This window comes from Colobus angolensis, unplaced genomic scaffold (assembly GCF_000951035.1).
Source record: "Colobus angolensis palliatus isolate OR3802 unplaced genomic scaffold, Cang.pa_1.0 Scaffold370, whole genome shotgun sequence".
Lineage (NCBI taxonomy): Eukaryota > Metazoa > Chordata > Mammalia > Primates > Cercopithecidae > Colobus > Colobus angolensis.
This window is the reverse complement of record NW_012117044.1, coordinates 80,376-101,900: the sequence shown is the minus strand read 5'-3', so window position 1 is coordinate 101,900 and position 21,525 is coordinate 80,376. Positions and strand designations below refer to the sequence as shown.

Here is a 21,525-nt window from a genome sequence, read left to right as displayed (position 1 = left end):
CTATGGCTTGGAATGTCTACAAAGCATGTATTTATAGTAACAGAAGCTCCAGGCAAGGCTGGGGGACCTGTAGTCTTGACTGCTGGGGGAGTTTATTCACCTGGACCACCTGGAAGGAAGATGATGCAAGCCTTCCCCAAATCCACCATCAGCTCTGCAGATCTAGGAGCAGTGAGATCAGCACCTCTGCCTCTAGTCCTCCCAAATCTTCTGCCCCGAGGCTGTGGAGACTCTCTCTTCTCACTAGGCAGCTCTACGCCTGAGGCACCTATGAAACTGAGTGTCAGCAGAGGGTCAAGCCTTGGACAAGTCCACCTAACCTCCCATGACTCTGCTCCCTCATCTGTAAAACGGGAAGAATAGGGTTATTCATATATCATTTAGCACAGTAACTGGAATGCATTTAATGTTAAGCAAACACGAGCTATTTTTCACAAGCCCTGGAGGCCAGACACTGACTGCCAAGGGACTCGATTATAGTTTTATTAAGTCAGTCTGTCCTTCTATTGCTCCCGCACACAGACACTCTGCTTAGTGTACAGTGAAATGAAACAATATGGTGAATATGGGCTTTGGATGAGCCCGTCCTTCCAAAGAAAAGCTACTCCCTTTAGCCCAATTTTCCATGGCCAGGGGTCCAGGCTGTGTCCCCAGTTTGGAGTGTTGGTTCAGTAGGTGGAATCCTATAACAAAACCTATGCAGGATTGGTCAGGGTGCCCAGTTTTCTTTGTTCTCTTATATTAGCTCCCATTTCCTGGCACCCTCTCTAGACACAGTACATCTGACCCAGTAAGACAACTTCTAGACCCATTTTATAGATGAGGAAATTAGGACTGAGAAAGTAAGGAATGACTCAGGCCACACAGCTGCTAACTGTGAAGCTGGGCTTTGCTCCCCTCCCCTCCTCCCTCTTCCGGCCTCCTTCCCTTCATACATGGTTGCTCTGCCTTACCAAATACCCAAGGACCATGGACAAGAACGAACTGGCAGCAAGGAAGCCCCAGCTATGATCTTTTACATGCTGGGGTCCAGCAGAGATTGCCTTCCAGAAGTCCTTTTCAACTTCTCAGAGCTCTTCTCAGAGCTCTCAGGGTTCTTTCAGGAATTGCAGATGCCCAGAATCACAGACTCCTGGGTCGGAACGGTTGAGTCAGTGTGTGAGAACTGTCCGGGACATCCTCCCCCACCCAGCACCAAAACAGGTTACAGGGCGTCACTACCTCCCGCAGCAGCTCAGCCTAACACCAAGTGGCGGGTTGTGGAGCGTCTTCCCCTACGTTGAGCTAAAACTCCCCTACCCCAGCCTCCCCTCACTAGCCCAGATTTGGACTCCTTAGGATGCAATGGCAATTGTGCTTTCTTTGTGTAATATCCACATCGCACCATTTTCCCCTGGCAGCCGGGCCCCTGTCCACTCTGCTTCATGAATGCTGTAACTTGAGACTCCCTTCTCATAGTACTTTTCCGCACTTGGCAGGTTTCCACCTCCCTCACTGCCTTGGGGCTCTCTGTCCTTCCCTCTGTCCTTCCCCCTCCTCTGCCTCTCACAAGCCTGTTAGAAGCAGAGCTTCCCGGGCGTGTGCTGATTTCTCCAGGAAATGCCCCTTCTCTTTTTCCTCTGGGTCCATTAGCAACCACTAGGTCAGACATGGATGTCTGGGGCTTCACCACCATCTCTTCCAAGTTCTATTTTAGGCTGTGGCCTTTTGTTCCTGGCAACCTCTTCTCTAACTCCAGAGAGGTCTAAGGAGCACACCCGCCCAGCCAGACCTCCCCCTTCTCCCGGGGCTCCACAGATGGGCTTAGATGGTAGTAGAGGAGTCGGAAGTTCCACAAGAGCCCTCTTTGTGGGTTCTTCAAGAGGGGCCTTCTCTGAGGTTCCTCCATATTTTGCTTTTTGCCACAGGCCCTACTTTCTTTCCACCATCACCCAACACCCGCCTCTTCCCTCCCTCTTATGGGGGCAGTCCCAGGATAACCCTCAGCCTTGTTAGTTCCCAGTTCCCCTAACATGAGCCCAGTACACAGAAAAAAAGCTTTCTGCGGGAAAGGATGTGGGGAGAGCACAGCTCAGACACAGTCCACCGTCAGCAAAATGCTCTTAGCTCTAACTGGAAGCCTACATCACCCATTTGACAATTAGGAACAGGTAACTTTAGCAGCTCCAAAACATCCTCTGCTGCCCAGTGCTGCTCCTGTCTCATGGGCCAGGCCCTGAGCTGGTGATGGCCTTGGCTGAGCCCCGCCACAACAGGAGACAGCTGGCCACCCTAAGCAGGTGCATCCAAAGGGAGGGCACGCAGCTGGTCCTCTTCCTCTTGTTAAAAGCGAAGGAGGCTTTCCCAGAAGCTCCTCAGCACACACCCTGTCTGGGCTATTTGACCAGAACTGGGTCACACCCTCTCAATCCTAAAGCAGTCTCTGGGAAGGGGACACGGTGGACTAACCTGTGGGCTGAACCAAGCCCGGAAGGAATTCATATCTTCTGAGCAGGTGGCCATCAGATACAAAACAAAAATAAGTGACTGCTAGCCAGCAAGAAGCAAGTGAGCACTGCAGGCTGGCCAGAGCTTCCCGACCCATGCAGATCAAGGGTTCAGCGCTGCTGAAGCCCGGCCCCCGCAGCTCCATCTGTGCAATTCAGTGTGTGCCACAGAGACTGGAACACCTGCATTTGGGGGAGTGGGTGTGTGTGGGTGTTTAAAAAGACTGAAGTTGATAGAGTCTGCTAATAGACAACAACAAACCCGGGAAATAAATATGTAAATCGTACACTTATAAACTTGATCTTGAAGATCACATGAGCACAGAGATTCCTAAACTCATTCAAGGTGGAAAAATACAAAAAAAAAGGTAATCTTCATGGAATGCCAAGATTCTTGATCAAATTAATCAATCAAATTAAAATAATTTTAATAGCAAAAACATCTGTTCATTATATATGTTGAGGATGTATCATTCTCAACAAAGAAAAATGCAAGCCAGGTATGGTGTGCACCTGTAATCCCAGCTACTTGGGAGGCTGAGGTGGAAGGATTGCCTGAGCCTGGGAGGTTGAGGCCACAGTGATTGCGGGACTGCACTCCATCCTGGGCGACAGACAAGACCTTATCTCAAAAAAAAAAAAGAAAGAAAGAAAGAAAAGAGGAAAGGAAGGGGCAGGGACAGGGGCAGGCGCAGGGGCAGGGCAGGGTAGGGAAGGGAAAGGAAGGACCCAAACTAACTGTCCTTGAGCTTTCCATTATTATTGGCAGTCCCCAGCTTTCCATGGTTCGACTTAGGATGCTGTGAAAATGATGTACATTCAGTAGAAATTGTACTTTAAATTTTGAATTTTGATGTTTTCCCGGGCTAGAGACATGCAGTACAATATATTCTTACATGAGATATTCCACACTTTATTACAACATAAACCTTGTGTTGGATGATTTTGCCCAACCATAAACTGAGTGTTCTGAGTACGCTGAAGTAGGCCAGGCTAAGCTCTGATGTTCAGTAGGTGGGGTGGATTAAGTGCATTTTTAACTTAAAATATTTTCAATGTCTGATGGGTTTTTTGGGACATAACCCTATCGTAAGTTGAGGAGCGTGTGTATTGGGTTTGCTTGGAGTTGTTTTTCCTTATTTGGTTGTTTTGTTTTCTCTTATATGAGCAAAGGGGTAAAAGATTTCAGAAAAACACCTGAGAGGTAAATCTTAATGCCATTCAATCCAGCATACCATTAGTAAATTAAGAATGAGGGAAAGCCCCCCACTGGCCAAGTGTAAAGGTTGGGCTCCCTGAAACAGCTACAGGGACACTCCAAGTACTTTGAAAAACACCAGTTCAGCCAAAACCTCACATTTATTTTCTCCAAAAGTTACCAAGGCTCACAGATGCCTTTGGGTTTCCCCAAGGTCACCCAGTTAATTATTGACATAGCAACTCCCCTCGCAAAGCAAAGAACCAAAATGATTTCCCACATCCCATGTTGGGATGCATGTTAATGAGGAAGGGAGGCCTCTGAGTGGGGGGCCCTGAGCTAAGTATGTCTAGGCAGAGTCCAAATCTGGGACAAACTTGAAAAGCTTCCTAATCCACCTATATGCAGAAGAATGAAGCTTGGAACTCATTTCAAAAGTTGTTTCTCCTGGTGATTTAAAGACACACTCCTCTCTCCCTCATGCACACAAACACAGACCTGCAAGAGCACTGTCCCCTCCAGAGCCTGACACTCCAGACCCCCAGCAAGTGTGAAATCCAGGTGTGACTGTCTAGGCATGGCCTGGTAAGAAAGGGCCTGGCACTCCTTGGCTCCCTCCTCCCAGGCAGAAATGGTTAATTGCCAGCTCCAGGCTGCCTCCAGCCCAGCCCTAATCACCGATCTCAGACGGCTGGGCTGTGCTGGGGCTGAGCGGCTCCAGCCCAGGCTGGGGTTGTGTGAGCAGCGGGAGCATTCTTCCAAGGTAATGATTAAGCTGAGTCCCCGGCAAGGGCACGAGCTGAGCCAGGAAGGTGAGCCCTATTCACACCTCGGCCAGGCTGCGGTGGCCAGGACTGGTTTGGGAAGGCAGGGCCTCGGTGTGCAGGGGCCCCAAGCCAGTAGCCACAGCCTGCTACCTGCACAAGGGTGTTCGGGAGCATCTCAGGGCCAGAGACTTTGCTTCCCGCCCTGCCGGGACTTTGTCCTCACCCCCGGCACCATGAAGCTCCAGGTGTTCTGGACTGGGCTGGAATACACCTGCCGGCTCCTGGGCATTACCACTGCTGCAGGTAAGACCCCGCCTCCTGGCTGCTGATCCTTGCACACTGGCACGGCAGATAGGGCTGCTTGAGGGGTGGGAGGTGGCCGGGAGACAGCAGGCACATCTGGCCACTTCTGTGCTTCAATTTTTTTCCCAAGACCCCCAGAAACACTGCTCTGTAGAGCAATAGCAGGTGCAGTGGGGTGAGCCTCAGGCCGGGGGCCAGAGGGCTGGGTGCTGGATCTTTGCTTGGCAACTCACCCTCCCTGTGACCTTGGGAAGCCTCAAGATCTTCATCTGCAAAATGATTCCAGGGGTCTACCCCACCTACTCAGAGAGTTGTCATGAGATGGAGGTGGAGACAGAAGGTGAAGGTAGAAAGGGCTGGGCCTCGCTGTGCAGCTACAAAAGGTCAGCTGAGCTCCTCCTGCTTTACTCAAACCATAGCCCTACCTCATGGAGAGAGAATTCCCAGTCATGAGCAGCTCTGCCCAGTGGGGACAGCCTGAGCTAGGCTGGACATGGAGATCACAGGCTTCCCTCGGGCCCATGCTGGACCCTGTTAACAGAATACCCTGTAGGAACCCAGACCCCCATCTGAGGTCTAGCTGCAGGAATGAACTGTGGTCTTAGCAGCAGAGATGCTTCCCAGAGATGCTGGGCTCCCCTCCCTCACCCAGCAGAATCATAGGGCTGCTCAACTGGCCAGGAGGGCAGACTGTTAGAGCAGAGCCCACAGCCACCATCCTGAGCCCTGCCTGCTCACTTCCCCAGGGCAGGCCCGACCCTTAGCCCCATGCCCCCTACAGGGCCAGGATCTGTATTGGGGAAGTGAACGGGCAGCACTCTGAGCCCTTAACTCTGAGCCACATTGTCCCTTGGGGACAGAGAGGAGACACATCCCCTATCAAAGCCCTTCCCCACCACTGGGCAAAAGTTTACCCATGGGTCTTGCCAAATGGGGAAGTTCTCCTAGGTCAAAATCACACAGTGCTGGTTCCTGCCCCAGCCCAGTCACTTGCCTGACCTTAGGGAGCCCCTGCCCCCTCTGCAGCTGCACTTTCTGATCTGTATGACGGAGAGGCTGGACCTGCTGGTCAGGTGTTCGGACAGACTAAGGATGCAGGAACTGAGCATGGCTAAGTGGAACTGAAGATGAAAACCTCTCAGCAGAAGCCCCCATGACACACTCCAGAGCTCACTGGGAAGCTGGGTCATTTCAGGAGCACTGGGCTGGGTTCAGCCATGAGCTGGCCAGTAGGCTCTTCCAGCATCTAGGCCGTGAGTTAGATCATGAAGGGCTGCTGGATGGTTTAACCCCACCCCTCCTGCTACAGGATGGAGCACCTGAGCTCAAATGCGAGTGGTGACCTTGCCCAAGGTCATGCTGCATGTCAGAGAGACAGCCAGCCCGGAACCCTGGTCCTTCAACTTTCACAAAGGCCAGAGCTCTGGCCAAAACCTTCCCTGCCTTGCAGAGTAGGAAGCCCTGCCCAGCAGGCAGCAGGAGGAGGTTCGGAATTGCTCTGCTGAGGCTCTGAGTGGAGGCACTGATGGAGGAGCCAGATCCAGCCACTTTCAGAATCACGTTGTCATCTACACAGAAGGGAATGATGGCCAAGATCCCCAACAAGCAAACAAGCCATCCTGGGGAAAGGAAGGCCACCCTAAATAGATTTCCATGTCTGTTGATCTGAGTCCATCCTGCTCCCTCTAGACTTTGGTTTCGAAATCTGTAAAATGCCAAGAATCCCACAGTTTTCCTAGCCACACTTCACCCAGAGCAGAGGCCCACCTCCTGTCGAGAGGCTGTTCTAAGATGTATGTACCAATCCTTCTAATGGATTAGCTAGAGACAGTTTAACAGTCTGATTTATCTCAGTCAATGGAAGAGTCTGCGGCCCTTGACACTGCCATGTGCACGTGCACGCGCGCACACACACACACCCACACAGACACACACCTACACACACACACGTGCACACGCGCATAGTGCTCGTCTTAACCACAGCCTTTATCTCCGTACAAGGGACTGCCGTTATGCTGAGAATGGACCTCCCTCTTGGTTTTGATAGGAGATTCAGACTAAAAATAGGCCATGAGTTCCCTTCTAATGGCCAGGCTTTCAAATGATCTTGCTTGGGCTTTCTAGAGTGCTAGGAGTGAATGGGAAACTAGAGAGAGGGGTTTGGTGTTCTTGGGCAAATCTCGAGTTTCTTCCAGCATCACTGAACTCCTGGTCTATTTCCAGTACACAAGATTTGCAAATTCCTTATTCTCCTAAGCCTCTTTTTTGTTGAAATCCTCTGTTGAGAAATCCAGGCTTCATTTACAAGGCCACTGCTGCTAGAGAGGAAATAAGACTGGAAATAGAGGGCCTCACTTTGCAGAAACCCTAGGGAGGTAGGGAGTGTGGATTTCTTAAAAGCTAGGAAGACATGTGACTCAAGGGTACTCAGAGTGTCACCTGCAGGGACCAGGCAGCTGCTAAAAGGCTACAACCTCTCATTAGCAGCCTCCTACCTGGACCCCCTGCAGACAGGATCAGGGCTGTCAAAAGCACTGAGGGTACCTGGTGGGCGCTTCTGCCAGCATGTCAAGGCCCTATGACTGTGGATGAAGCCACAGCCTTCGGATGATGCCTCCTTAGGATTCCATGAAGTCCCGCAGGCCATTCTTGCCCCACCTCAGTGTCCAGCCCCACACCATGAGGGGTCCTAGAGCACAGACGGATCATTGCCGCCACCAAATGGGGATAAACAGGCCTCAGGTAGTAGCACCTGGGTGGAAGTGTTTCTAAAATTAGAAAATTCCTTCCCTCTGAAAATTCCTTTCATGTGGTTTCCAGGACATCACAGACCACTCTCACATTGTTTACACCGGGCTCATTTGCATCACCTCCCTGGCTCGGGATGCGGGGGTGGGGGGCAGGCACACGTGGGTCCATGTGCATGCATGCACCAGTGTGATGTCTAAGTGCCTCAGTTGCTGAGATGCAGCATCCACTGCTGCCCATGGAAGCAGACCCAGCTGGGAAATGGCACACAGGCTGTGAGCACTCCACATCCCCCTGTGCGGATGCCGGGGCCCCTGCCTGTCCATCCCTCAAAGCAAATTCTCCCTGTGTCCACTGCAGACAGGGTAAAGGTGTCCTGAGTGCGAGACTCAGGCCCCAAAGTAGGCTTAGCCCTGTGACAGGTTCTCAGCACAGACCAAATGGCAGGAAAGGGGGCCTGGGAAATGGGTTTAACTGAGCCTGGAGCACAGCGGTCCAGGGCGCTCCTCCTCTGTGAGATGAGAAAGGACCAGTCCCACAGCATCGGTCCCAATTGCAGGCTAGGAAGGCAGGGTTGGCTTCCCTTAGAACTTCCGCCATCCTCTTACCCTTTAACCTCAGGGGAATCGTGAATAACTCCCTCACCACTCCCCAGCCCCTGCCAAGGTGGCCAGGACGAGAATGGGAAGAGCCCCCTGTTTGGGCAGAGGGTGCACCTCTCAGGCTGTCCAGGCTGGGCATGGAGGGAAGGGGAGGCATGTCCCTGAGCCCCGCTTCGTAGAGAAAGCCCTCCCCTCCAGGCTGTGTCCTCACACACAGATGCGCGTGGGCTTCCCCAAAACAGGCTTGCTCAGAAAATGTCTCTGCGCGCTTGAGCAAGGCCTCCCAATTTCCCTCAGAGCAAAGAGGCTCCAGCTTGAGGCCCCACTGCCCCATCTCCAGGGCTGAATTTCACTCTTCCAGCCTCTGCCCAGAGCAGGGATTGCTGAGAATGAACATGATTATTTGAGTATGTATTCACATAATACTCAAAGCCCAAGCTTTGCACTACATATTTTAAATGCAGTATCTCATTGCATCCTCCTGTCCTTGGAAACATCATCATGTTCATCCTCATACTCACTGTACAGGAAGGGAAACCAAGGCCTGGTGGGGTGAAGAATCTTGCTCAGGGTCTCACACCAGGAAGTAAGAAGACAAAGTTCCACTTGATGATGGTCTGCTCCTGAGACCCCACTCCTAATTGCTATTTCCTCCACCTAAATCAGGATTTAAAAGCATGTCTCATAGTATTTTGATGATCCCAAGATACAGGATGAAAAACACACAAAGCAGAGCAAGAGAGGCCTGATCAGAACTGCCCGTCCTCTACCCTCATGCTCCTGCCCTTGGCCAGTTCTGATCAGGCAGGTGGGGTCATGGTGAGGACACACGTACACTGAAGCACATAGTCAAGGGTCACCAAACACTTCCTAAATCTCAAGACACTGATATTCATTGCACCTGTCCATTCTCTGTCTCAAGATGCTTTAACCAGCACCACCATGACCTTCTCTAGCCAAACCTGCTTCTGGACCCCATCTGGGGACAGAGAGATCTGCACACATTTCCAGAGGGAACTATCACGGTAGGGCTTGCCTTGATGGGTCCAGAGGTACAGGGCTGACCGCATGCATTATGGTCATTGTCTCACTCCAGCCCCACAAATGCCTGTGAGGATGGAGTGCTGGGCTCAGTCCCATTTTACAAATGAGGAAACTGAAGATCAGAACACTGAGGTAGCCTGGCAGAGCTCACATGGCCAGGAGACAGAGATCCGGTGTTGGAACTCCACTCTGCCCAAACACAGGACTGTGCTATGGCAGCTCCAAAGCAAAGGGCATAGCAGAGCCAGCAGGGACATGAGGGGGATGGAGGCAGAGCCATCCTGAGCGAACTCTGCTTGTCAGGCTGACATGCTGTTTCTCACAAATTGAGTGCTTGGGAACAGCCTGGGATCACTGAGGGGTTTTGTTTTGTTCCAGGTTTTGACCCATTAACCTGTTTCTCTATATAATGGATGTGGCCACATTTTCAACTGCTCCCATACTTTCCACACAGTTAGAGCATTGGCTTATTAAAATAGATTAAGAGAAAAGAAGTGTATAAAACCCAGCTGTTCTCATTATATTTTAAAGGATACAGCAAATGCATAGTTGACCTTAGCCCTGTTCAAAGCCTTCAGGAAAACAAATGCTTCTGAAGCGACCATCTTGGGCCCTCCATGCTAATTTCACCCCTCTTACATGTATATCCCCATGACCACCTCCTGCCGTTGAAGAAAGCGTCACGCACTCCAATGCCTCGCAGGTGATTTATCACCCAAGCGAGCCCACATTGCGTTTTCAGACCTTCCAAGTGAATATTGACTGTTTTCCTCTTCTGTTACAATTGGCTCCACGAGTAAATGGAATCTGCCTCCCTCTGTTTCCCCCACCTACCACCGACACGCAATAGGATTTGGTTCAAACATTTCCTTCTTCACAACTTTGTGCCTGTGCCTTGCTTCTAGCTTTATAACAAGAAATCTGAAACTTCAGTTAGGTTTCATTTACTCGGCAAACTCTTGCTGAGTCCTCAGTCATGCAGTGTAGACACATGGATTAGGATGGCAAGACCTTGCCCTGTGGGAGCACATAGGCCAGACAGAGAAACAAACTAGTAAATGCACATCCGAGCACCAAGCACTGCAGCATAGTGTTTGGGAGGTGGGTCTGTGTCTTGGGACAACCACTGTATCTACCCTCTGGAGTTGTGAGGACTCAACGAAACAATGGCTAAAGTAGCAAGCTGCCTGGCACATAGATTCTCACTCAGCATAGGCTAATTTTAGAGGAACGTGCAGGGCATGGAACTGCGTAGCATGAGTTATCGGCTCCTTTTGTAGGATGGAAGAAGTAGGAAGGTCTGAGGAAAGGAGCAAAGCAGTAAGTGACCCATGAGGCTGGAAAGAGGAAGGGGTTACACTGTAAAGGGCATTATACTGTGAAACATTTCTCATCACATTCTGAGCTTGGGTTGTGAAGATCAGCCCACAGGAACTTGTCTATTTCTACACTACATATAGTAAGCCAACTAGAAGAAAGATGGCAGCCCTGTTTTATTTTTCATGGGATGACAACTCTTTCAAGATTGTCCTGGTTTCTATTCCGCCTTCTGAAGAGGGCTGTGAACAAAAAGAAATGTTGTCTGACATAAGTGGCTGACACTGTGGAGAAGGGGCTCAGGAAGCCCCCCAGGAGGCCAGGTAATGGTCAGATGAAGAAGCCTGGTGTGTGTGGAATGGACAGAGAACAAGGGGGACATAGGCAATGCTTTCAGGAAACCTGTCATGTGGATGAGTGAGCAGATGCATTCTCCCTAAACACTGAGAAGGAATAGGAAGTGAATACCTTGGTTCTCCCTGACATTGAGACCTAGAAGAAATTTATCCTGTGGGCCTGTATAAGTTTGTTTTCATGCTGCTGATAAAGACACACCCAAGACTGAGGAATTTTCAAAAGAAAAAGGTTTAATTGGACTTAGAGTTCCGTGTGACTGGGGAAGCCTCACAATCACGGTGGAAGGCCAGGAGGAGCAAGTCACGTCTTACATGGATGGCAGCAGGCAAAGAGAGAGAGCTTGTGCAGGGGAATTCCTCTTTTTAAAACCATCAACTCTCTTGAGACTTATTCACTATCATGAGAATAGCATGTGAAAAATTTGCCCCCATGATTCGATTACCTCCCACTGGTCCCTCTCACAACAGATGGGAATTCAAAATGAGATTTGGGTGGGAACACAGCCAAACCATATCAGAGTCCTTACAAGACAGATGCTATTCTACATGAGAGACTCTATCCTCAATACTGACAATGAACCACGTGGGTCTGCAGAGTCCTTCCTCGTCACCAGAGAGTGGGGTATCAGCCCAGATGGCCTCACAGGTAGATTCTACCAACACTTAAGGAATAAATAATATCTATTCCATACAAACTCTTCCAGAAATTTGAAAGGAGGGAATATTTCTCAGTTCATTCTATAAAATCAGTATTTATGTGAATACCAAAACTAGACAAAGATATTACAAGAAAATTATAGACTAATATTCTTCATCAACATAGATGAAAAAACTCTAAGCAAAGTTTTAACAAATACAAATATGTTGAAAGAATAATATATCATAACCAAGTGAAGTTCATCTCTGAAATGCAAGGTTGTTTTAATATTTGAAAAATCAATCAATGCAACTTACCATGTGATATGGACTAAATGTTTGTGTCCCCCCACCCCCAGCCAAATTCATATGTGGAAATCTTAACACTCAAGATGATTGTATTGGGAGGTGGGGCCTTCTCTGAATGGAAATAATGCCCTTATAAAAGAGACCCAAGAGAGTTCCCTAGGCCCTTCTACCATACAATGTGCGGTAATAGTGAGAAGACAGTTTTCTACAAGAAAGGGGTCCCTCAGACACCAAATCTGCCTGCACCTTGATCTTGCAAGTCCCAGCCTCCAAAACTGTAGGAAATAAATTTCTGTTATCTATAAGTCACCCAGTATATAGGATTTGGTTATAGCAGCCGAAATGGACTAAGACATCATATTTAAAAACTAAAAAAGAAAAGCCATATTATCATCTACATAAACACAAAGTTTTAAATAAAATACAACTTTTTAATGATTAAAATAAAACTATCATCAGCAAACTAGTAACAGAAGGAAACTCCTTCAACCTTAAAAGGTCATTACAGAAAACATACATCTACTTAAACGTAAAAGGCCAGGTGCTTCCTCCTAAGATTAGGAACAAGGCAAGTGTGTCCACTCTACCACATCCAGCCAACATTGTACTGGAGGTTCTAGCCAGTGCCAGAAACAGAAACAAAATGCATACAGGTTGTCGAGGAAAAAGAAAAATTGTATTCACAGATGACATTATCATCTATAGAAAATCTAATAGAATCTACCCCAAAAGCTACTTGAGCTAATGGAGGGAATAGCACATTGCAGCAGATAAGCTTAATACATAATAATCAACTGTATTTCCATACATTAGCAACAAACAATTAGAAAATGAGATCTTTAAAAATACAATTTATAATAGCATCAAAACTCTGAAATATTTAGGGATAAATCTGACAAAAGATGTAAAACAAACTACACCAGAAACTAGAAAACATTGCTGAGAGATAATAAAGAAAATCTAAATGAATGGAGATTTATCTTGTTAATGGGTCAGAAGGCTCAATATCGTTAAGACATCAGTCCTCCCCCAAATTGCTGTACAGTTTCAATATGAGCTCAATCTGAGGTCTCTTCCAACTGAATGTCCAGAAATGTCTACCATGAAATCCTTCTCTTTTCCCACACTGTCTCTGAACCCTGGCTCATGTATGTCAGCTGAACTGATCTCCACACGTAGGTAAACCTCCCCACCATGCTTACCGTTTACCACAACTTCTGAGCAAGAAGCTTGTGGCTACTACTTACTGTCCCAGTGAATTCACAGCAACCGGCTCCAGCAACTCCATCTTGGAAATGGTACAAATCTAGCTTTTCATCTCTACCCTGGGGGTGATCACCTCTCCTGCCCATTGTCATCAGCCTGGTGCATCTTTCCCTGAGATGTTCTTGGAGATCCTGAGTCCAGCAGGAGATGAGAATGAAGGGAAGCAATAAATATACATGGTGGGCTCTGAGGCTGCCCTCAGCAACGGTGAGTACAAAATTCTCATCCAATGCCCAGGGCATCCAGTGCCAAGGTCACTGCCTGATACAAAAACCCAGTTAGTGTGGCCTCTGATGACTGTGAAGCATCCCATGTTGCCACCAAGGGCATCACAATGAATGCAAGACATATGTCACAATTCAACCCATGGAGTCAGAACGGATAAGCAACAGTGGACCATGAGGTCTGCCCTATGACAAGAGCAGCAGCAGCCTGAGGCCAGGAGAATATCCCCTCAGTAGGCAGCTCCACAGATGGCCCCAGCCTCAGGAACATGCTGGCCTGAGCCCCGTGGGAACCCTAGCAGGGTTATGGAGGGCTAACACAAGAGATGTGGAGATAGATGGGAGTTTGGGTCACTTATATCCCAACTGGGCTTTGAGAAGGGACCTCAAAGTAAATTAGTGAACAACAAACAACATTGGTGCACAGGGAAGAGCTTTTTGGATACACACAAAAAAACTACAAGTGTGTTAATGGAAGCAAAGGATGAGAATAAACCCTCTCCTTTCCCTGGAGAATACTGATGGGAACAGCCTGCCTCTTATAATAGCTTTCCTAGCCATTGTCTGCATTTGTGCAGCACTCTCATTTACTTAGACTGAGCAGTGGTGGGCACCGTTTTGCATGTTTTTATTTTCCCCATTTTCCAGAAGAAGATGCAGACCAGAGAGTTAATCACTTTCCTGAGGATGCAAGACTCGGCTTTTCTGATGCAGGCCCCGTATTCTTTCTGCTCCGGTGCAACCCCCTCCTAGCTTTCAGCCACCCATGCTGAGACCAGAGCTCCCGGATGACAAGGATACTCACACAGTGGCTGCCCTGCCCAGGGTTGCACCATAGGTTCTTGGCACAGGATCTCTGATCTCTGCCAAGCCTGAACTACAATAAACAGCTCAGGAAAGCAACACAGAAGCAAGCCCTGGCCCCTGAGAGAAGAAAATTCTTGTACCAAGGTTGGATCTGGCCCAGACAGGAGGGACAGAGACTGGAGGGAAGGAGCTAACGAAATGAGAGAGGCCAGGCTTGTCCATGAATGGCTCCAGCAAGGTGCAATGCAAGGCACCTCCTGGGATCATGCAGGGAGTGAGACAGAGGTGTGGGGTGAGCTGTGAGTTGTGCTGGAGTGGGCGTAAGGTACCTCTGTTGGGCTGGGGTGAGAGTATCTGGGGAGCCTGAGGTTGGATAACAGGGAGGGATGGAAGGAGTCAAATGCCACTAATGGCCCTGTCAAGCAGTGCTGTTCAGTGTTCCCGTGCCCCTCCATCTGGGCAGGAAAAACAGCACAGCCAGATTGAAGCAAGTCTCAGGGTGATTCTTTCTTGCAGAGAATTTGGTGTCATGAGGCTCTGATTCTGGGGGTAGCAGGGCCTTTGTGCCATTGTTTGTCTCCATTGATTAGCTCCTGATCATTGATCTGCTAATCCAAAGATCAGATTTTCAGTCCCTGGTCCCAGATCCGGGCAATGCCCCTGGGGTATCTTTTCCAGTGAATTGCTAATTCAGGCCAACCACTTCCACATTGGACTAGCACCCTGTGAAGGCAGAGTTTCCAAGACACAAGCCTCACTGCCCTGTGAGAAGGATGGAAGGCCAGAGCGCAGGCCAAATTCCACAAGGAGCTAGAAGCCCTCAGACCCTGGGCCACCCAAATCTCTGGATGCCAGGGCCAGGGAAGGATACCACTGTCAGGGCCAGGGAAGGGCCTACACTGCCCCTGAGGGAGGGAGTGCCGCCTTGGGCTTAGAGTGAGGGCCACATTAAATTACAATGAGAGCCTCCTTAATTTTACAGTAAGTACCCCCTTTATTTTAAGAGGAGCACCTCCTTCATTTTAGAATACCTCCTTAATTTAATGGCAAATACCGTCTTAGTTTTAGGGAGAACACCTCCTTAATGAATGAGCACCTCTGTAATTTTAGGAGGCGTGACTCCTTAATTTTGAGCTCTGGTGTCTTTCTGGGCCCACCCTGGTCCTAGTTCTCTGGGTGCCACAATTTCTTTGTGCTTCACAGAGAGCCCCGCCTAAATCTGGAAACCTGGCAGAAACCTAAGGTCCAATTCCACAAAACAAGGAGTGGGCCACCCTCATCCATGGGTTGAAGTGAGGTCTTTGAGAGGGCGGGGGCCCACCTATGCAGGCTCTGGGAACAGATGCTCAGAAGACTGGAGAGGAGTTCCTTCTTACCTGTGCCAATCCCATCCTTCATTCAAGCCCACACTAAATTTCAGGCCACATTTCATGTTCACCTCCTGCCAATTCTGGAGACTAGTCCCCTGGAAAAAAAACTTTTGGGAAACTCCAGGCCCTGAGTGAAAACACTTTGGAGTCCTATATTTGTGTCATGTGGAACTGTGATACCTTCCAAAATATTTTGTTCCCAGTACAGTCCAGTCAGCACACCAGGCTAGGGGCTTCCAGGCCAGGCCCAACGTGCCTGTCCGGGGTGAGTGTTGGATACAGTTCACAAAATTCCTACAGCAAGAAATCTCACTTCTTGCTTTCTTCACTTTTTCTACTGGGAATGTTTGCAAAATGCAACTGTGGGAGGGACCTGCTTTGGATGATACAGTGTTCTCCTCCACAGATCCTCTATGAAGTCTTAAGATATAAAACCACCAATAGGATTCCATGACCCAGTGGAAGTCCCCAGACACCACCCCTATTCCTCGGAGTCTGAATCTCCAAGGCTATGGGGCAGGTGCTGCAGGACCCAGAAATGCTTACTCCTGAGGAGTCAGAATATAATGTTTACTCCTAAGAAGTCAGACCAGACACTGAGACTTCCACGCCAAAAACCTCAGGTGACTAGATGACAGAATACACTGCTTTTCCAGTTACTTGTGTGTGGCTGCATAACAACCCACTCTAAAACGTAGTGACATTAGACTACAATCATTTGATTATGCTCAAAACCTTGTGGTTTGGGAATTCTGGTAGAACGCGGTGGAGGCGGCTCACCTCTGCTCCATGATGACTGGGGCCACAGGTGGAGTCGCAGATAGGGTGGCTGGCATGGCTCACGTGGCTGAGGTGGCTCATCTGGTGCTTTGGTTCTGATTGTTGTCTGGGTCCATCACTTCCAGTCTGTGTCACATCTGCTGGTGCCAGAATGTCAAAGATAACTTCTTCCATCATTTGTTCCACATCCCACAACCACCTGGGGCTGTTGTGCCTCTCTCTCTCTCTCTCTCGCTTCCTTTCTCTATTTCTCTCTCTCGCTGTCATTTCTCCCTCTCTCTTTTTAGAAGTCTCTCTACAAGGCTGGCTTAGGCTTCCTCACAATGTCAGTCTCACTCCTCAGGGATTAGCAGGCGCATCTTCACAGCAAAAAAAAGTTCTTAGCCAACTTTCCTGAGAGATGGCAGCCAGCACATCACTGAGAAAACTGGGAGACTTTAGGGTTGGCAGTTCCCACTTGGGAGATGTGCAGATGAAACAAGACGTACGGAGAGGGCCTACTGTCTACCTGGCATGTGGTGGCACCTGGGTGAGAGGCAACAGGGCTGACATACCCAGGAAGCTTCCAATCCCAGACACCTCCTGGCCAGCCCACACCTCTGCCCCCCACCGCCCAGATAGAGCCCAAACATTGACATGCAAGGGCAGGGCATGCCTTCTGCTTTATGCCTGGGAAACCTCCTTCGCTGGGAGGTCCCCAGACAGAACAGACCCTCCACTCTCCTGAGCCACTATGCCAAGCACCCTGCTGTGCCACTGGACAAGAAAGCCACCTGCAGCACACCATCAGGAGCCACAGCCAGAACAGTGCTTCAAGCCCAGGTCAACAAAGAAACTAGCAGATACCCTGTGCTGGGAGAGGAGGTGACCAGGAGCACCTGGAGCTTGTCTCTGTCCCTCAGCCACCACCAAATATCACTGAAGTCTCTCACCACCTGCACGGGGTCAGGGAGCTTTCTGAAATACCAATCTAAACATGAGGCCCTTCTGCTCACGCTGTAGAGCCCAATATTTAAGAACCCTGCAGTCGCCTTGATCCACATACACTGCCCATTGTCCCCGACTGTGTCCCTGCTTCTGCTGTTAGGGGCTCCCACCCCCTGCAATGCCTGGCCCCTCCATCTGCACAGGTCCATTCCTACTGCTTTTCTAGTCCACTCTGCCTTCATCTTTATTCATCTTCCCTGATAGTCCCACGAGCGGCCCCTACTGTCTGGCCCCAGAGCTCCTGGGTGAGTCCCTCGTCCAGCCTGGGTCACTGCCCTCGCTGAATGCACTTTTCTCAGTCCATATCACATCTCTCCTGCTGGACTAAGCCTACGCCAGCCATGAGCCTGGTGCCTGGCCCAACCAGTAACCACAGAAGACCAAGTGGGCCTAGGAGAAGTGGCCAGGAGCTGCCCCCCAAGGAGGGTGGGCCTGTCGCTCCCAGCAGAGCTGCCTGAACATCAAGACCAGAGGCAAACAGAGTGGAGGACAGAGGAAGGACTCAGTGTGAGTCCACGTTGTCTCAACCTGGCATGCTCTGCATCCAGGAACACGAACCCCAAAAGTGGGAGGATTGAGCAGAAAGCAGTGACCCTTTGGCCTGGATATCAAAGGTCTTTACAGCCTCCCATGAGCGCCCCACTGATCCCCTTCCACCTTGCGTAAATTGAGGAGCCATACTCCTGGCTCCCCACACTCTCCTCCTCCCACCAACTGGCATCCCTCAGTCTTGACACGCAGAATCCAGCCGACTATGGTTGGGAGGGAGCTTGTGGGAGTGACCCCACGCTCCTTAGTACAAAGTGACTGACTGGACACTGGGAAAGCTGCCAGGGCCAAGTTGGGGGGAAGGAGTCGCCTCTTTGCATTGATCACCTGACATCTATCAAGCACTAAGCCATGCATTTCAGACTCCAATCCAAGCAATTTTCTCCAATCCAAGCAATTACTCTGAGTTATAACTCATTCTGCTCCTTCCACAGATGAGAAAACACAGCTTGGATGAATTAAGTACTTATCATTTGTGTATAATAACACACAGAACTGGAATTTCCATCCAGCTCTCATTTCTCTGTTGCCATTTTTTGATATTTTTTTAATGCAAACCAGCACTGTTTCTACAGTGTTCCTCAAATGCCCCTCTGACCGCTGACCCTTTGTTTGTCTAAAGAATACAAAACAAAAGCATCAAAATAGCTCTCCACACGCCAAATGGGTGCAGGTCAGGGAAGAAGCTGAGTTCCCAAGACCCTTTCCTGCCATCTGCTGGTCGTCTGCCACTAGCCCCTGCAAATTGGCCAACATGACATGCCACGTGAGTGGAGCCCACGCCTGCCCTACGGAGTGCTCAACGCAGACGTCAGCCCTGAGTCGAACACCCTTTCCCAGGCCCAGGGCAGCAAGCACTTCTTCCCCAGCCAGTGATTCACTGAGCACCCGTGACATGCTTGGTATCAGTTAGCTCACTGCAGTCCTCATGACCACTGTGTGCAGGAGGTATGATGAGGAAACAGACTCAGAGAGATTGGGTGACTGTGCTATGAACTGGAAAATGAGAGACCGAAACTCAGGATCTGACCTGGGCCTCCATCCGTAGCTGGTTGGTTGGTTTGACTTACATTCTGTGTGCCTCAGTTTCCTCTATGTAAAGTGGGGATAGCAAGAGTACCTTCTCATAGGACTGCTGCAATGATTTAAAAAGCAAATGAGTGCTGGGTGATGAGAACAGGACATGGTGAAAACCATATAAGTGGCCATTTGCCTGCACGACACACGTATACTCACATATTCACACATGCACATTCACATGCATACACTCACATACACTCACACACATTCACACACACACACTCACATACATGCACATATATACTCACATACACTCACATTCACACATATATTCACACACATGCACTCACATACACACACACGTACACACACATACACTCAAACACACAGTCACATATATACTCACATATACACATACACTCACACACTCACACATACACTCACACATACGTGCGCTCAAAAGCCTACCCACACACATACACATGTGTCCACACACCCACAAGCACATGCTGGCAGGCAGTGGATAGCAGGAAACTGTGCACCACCTAGAGCTGGCTGCCTCCATCTGGTCTCTAGGCCCTCACTTTCCAGCATGTATCCTTGAGTGAACTGTACAGGCCACTGAGCCTCACTGTCCTCCTCTGTAAAATGAAGAGAGTGGGACTCCTGTACCACGGGCCTGCTGGAAGGGCCGGGACATGTACACCATGGTGTGGAAGCTCTGAAGTGCTCTGTAAGTTTGGATCCTTCAGTTAGGCTGACACTGCAGGGGTATGTGGCCCGCTAGCATCATCCGTCCTTGCCCCAGGTGAGCCAGCAGGGTAACTGGAACCTGGAGAGGGTGGGAGACTCAGTGTCCACCTCCTGTGAACCAAGGGGCTGGTGGCACGTTAGTGTGGGCAGTCGCCCATGAAGCACGGCGGAGCCCCAGAGCCCTCCATCCATCACTCAGAAAATATAACCGCCTCTTCTCGCCTGCCTAGATCCAAGTGCTCTGTCCCCTTTCCCCCGCCCCATATCTCCACGATCACCCCTCCCACCCCCCACCCCCGGAATTGAAGAGTGGAGTGCTGGTCGCTTCAGTGCAAGGCTCTTCCCTGCTCTCTGGGAGGGGCGTTTCAGCATTGGATGAAGTCCCCTTCAGCTTGAGACACCAGGGGATGGAAGCCTACACAATGTCTCTGCCAGGGAAGAGAGGAAGCATCAGAAGCCAGGAAGCAGCCCCATGAGCAGCAGGGAGGAGGGGCCACCCCCAGGTTGTCAGGGACGACAACCCAGCCCACCATCTTTGACTGGGAGGAAGAGAGGATGAAGCCACACTCCAGCACACAGCAGGGCCATCTTCAGAGCCCAGAGAGAAACAGGGTGCCCAACAGTGTAATCAGTTAGGGACAGAAAGATGTCTGCTCAGCAGGCCGATGCACTGCCCCTGGAATGTTTCTATTAGGGACTCCAAGGGTCAGTGCTGTGCTGGTTGTGGGAAGCCATGGGAGCCAGCAAATCCCTGTGAGGACAGCACCCGAGATAGCAAGTCTGGAAAGGCAGGTCCGAGATGAAATTCACCCAGGACAAATGGAAGGTCATCACCAACTGCCACGAAAGGGGAGGAAGAGAGCTGAGGCTGAGCAACATTTCCTCGTCAGGGCGAAAGCCCAGGGGTTTAGTCAGCACTGGGTCCAAAGAAATGAGCAATGAGTGTGACCTTCAGCCACCCCTCAGCAAGCAAGACCAAGGCCACACAACAGCAACCAGCGACCCAAGCAAGAGAACAGGGCTGGGGCCGGGCCCATCCACAGCCAAGCACTGAAGCCGGACACACAGCACACACTGGGGTGGGCCCCAGCACGTGGCAGAGAAGAGCTGTGAACCAAGGGGATGGTGGCACATTAGTGTGGGCAGTCGCTGGGGGCACTAAGGGTGGCTGCTCTGGGGAAGCTTAATCAGAAGACCTCTGGGCCTCTGCCTGGAGTTTCAGGGACCAATCCAAGAGGCTTCTTGCTCTCTTGCACCTTGCTAGTCACAGCTGCCTGTGTCATGAAGAGAAGAACCTACCTTGGCTCTCAGTCCCCAGGAAGAAGACTCACTCCACAGCCAAGGTTTCCCTAACAGGGCAGTGCTGTAGTGTAGAGCTCTAGGCCCACTCTTCCTTCTTCTCTTGCCCCTTAGTGTTGATCGGCGTGGGCACTGAGACCTTCCTCCAGGGCCAGTTCAAAAGCCTGGCTTTCTATCTACTGTGAGTATGTGTGCACGTGCCACTTTTGACCTGTAAGTTCTGCTCAACTCACCGTACATCTATCTACTCAGAATAACTCAGAGCAGTCCCCTTCCCATGCTAATTCCATCCTATCTCAGGGGTGAAGGGAGGCTAGGGGGGCTTTGGAATAGCTCCTGGTTTGTGCAGACCATCCCATAAATCAATGAATTATCCTTTCTACCCACCCATCCATCCACCAATTCGTCCAGCCAGCCACCCATCTACCCATCTATCTGCCCATCCATTCATCAACCCACCCATCCATCCATTCACCCACCAATCTATTCATCCATCCACCCATCCATTCATCCATCTATCCAGCCATCTACCCATCTATCCAGCTACCTATCCATCTATGCTCCCACCTCTTCATCCACCTGCCTATCCATCCATCCATTCCTCCATCCATCCACCCACCCATCCATACATCTATCTACCCATCCACTCACCTATCCATCTATTCACCCACCCATCTATTTATCCATCCACCCATCCATCCATC

General features: G+C 50.0%; 1 protein-coding gene across 1 annotated transcript in view; it reads left to right on the top strand.

Moving 5' to 3' along the window:
- Nucleotides 1-4,485: 4,485 nt before the first annotated feature.
- The window catches only part of TMEM72 (transmembrane protein 72), a 25,562-nt gene continuing 8,522 nt past the window's right edge, over nucleotides 4,486-21,525 (top strand). Inside the window, exons 1-2 of the mRNA XM_011953786.1 lie at nucleotides 4,486-4,754; nucleotides 20,936-21,002. Coding sequence (XP_011809176.1) covers nucleotides 4,685-4,754; nucleotides 20,936-21,002 — 137 coding nt within the window. The 5' untranslated portion in view covers nucleotides 4,486-4,684. The remainder of the gene's footprint in view (nucleotides 4,755-20,935; nucleotides 21,003-21,525) is intronic.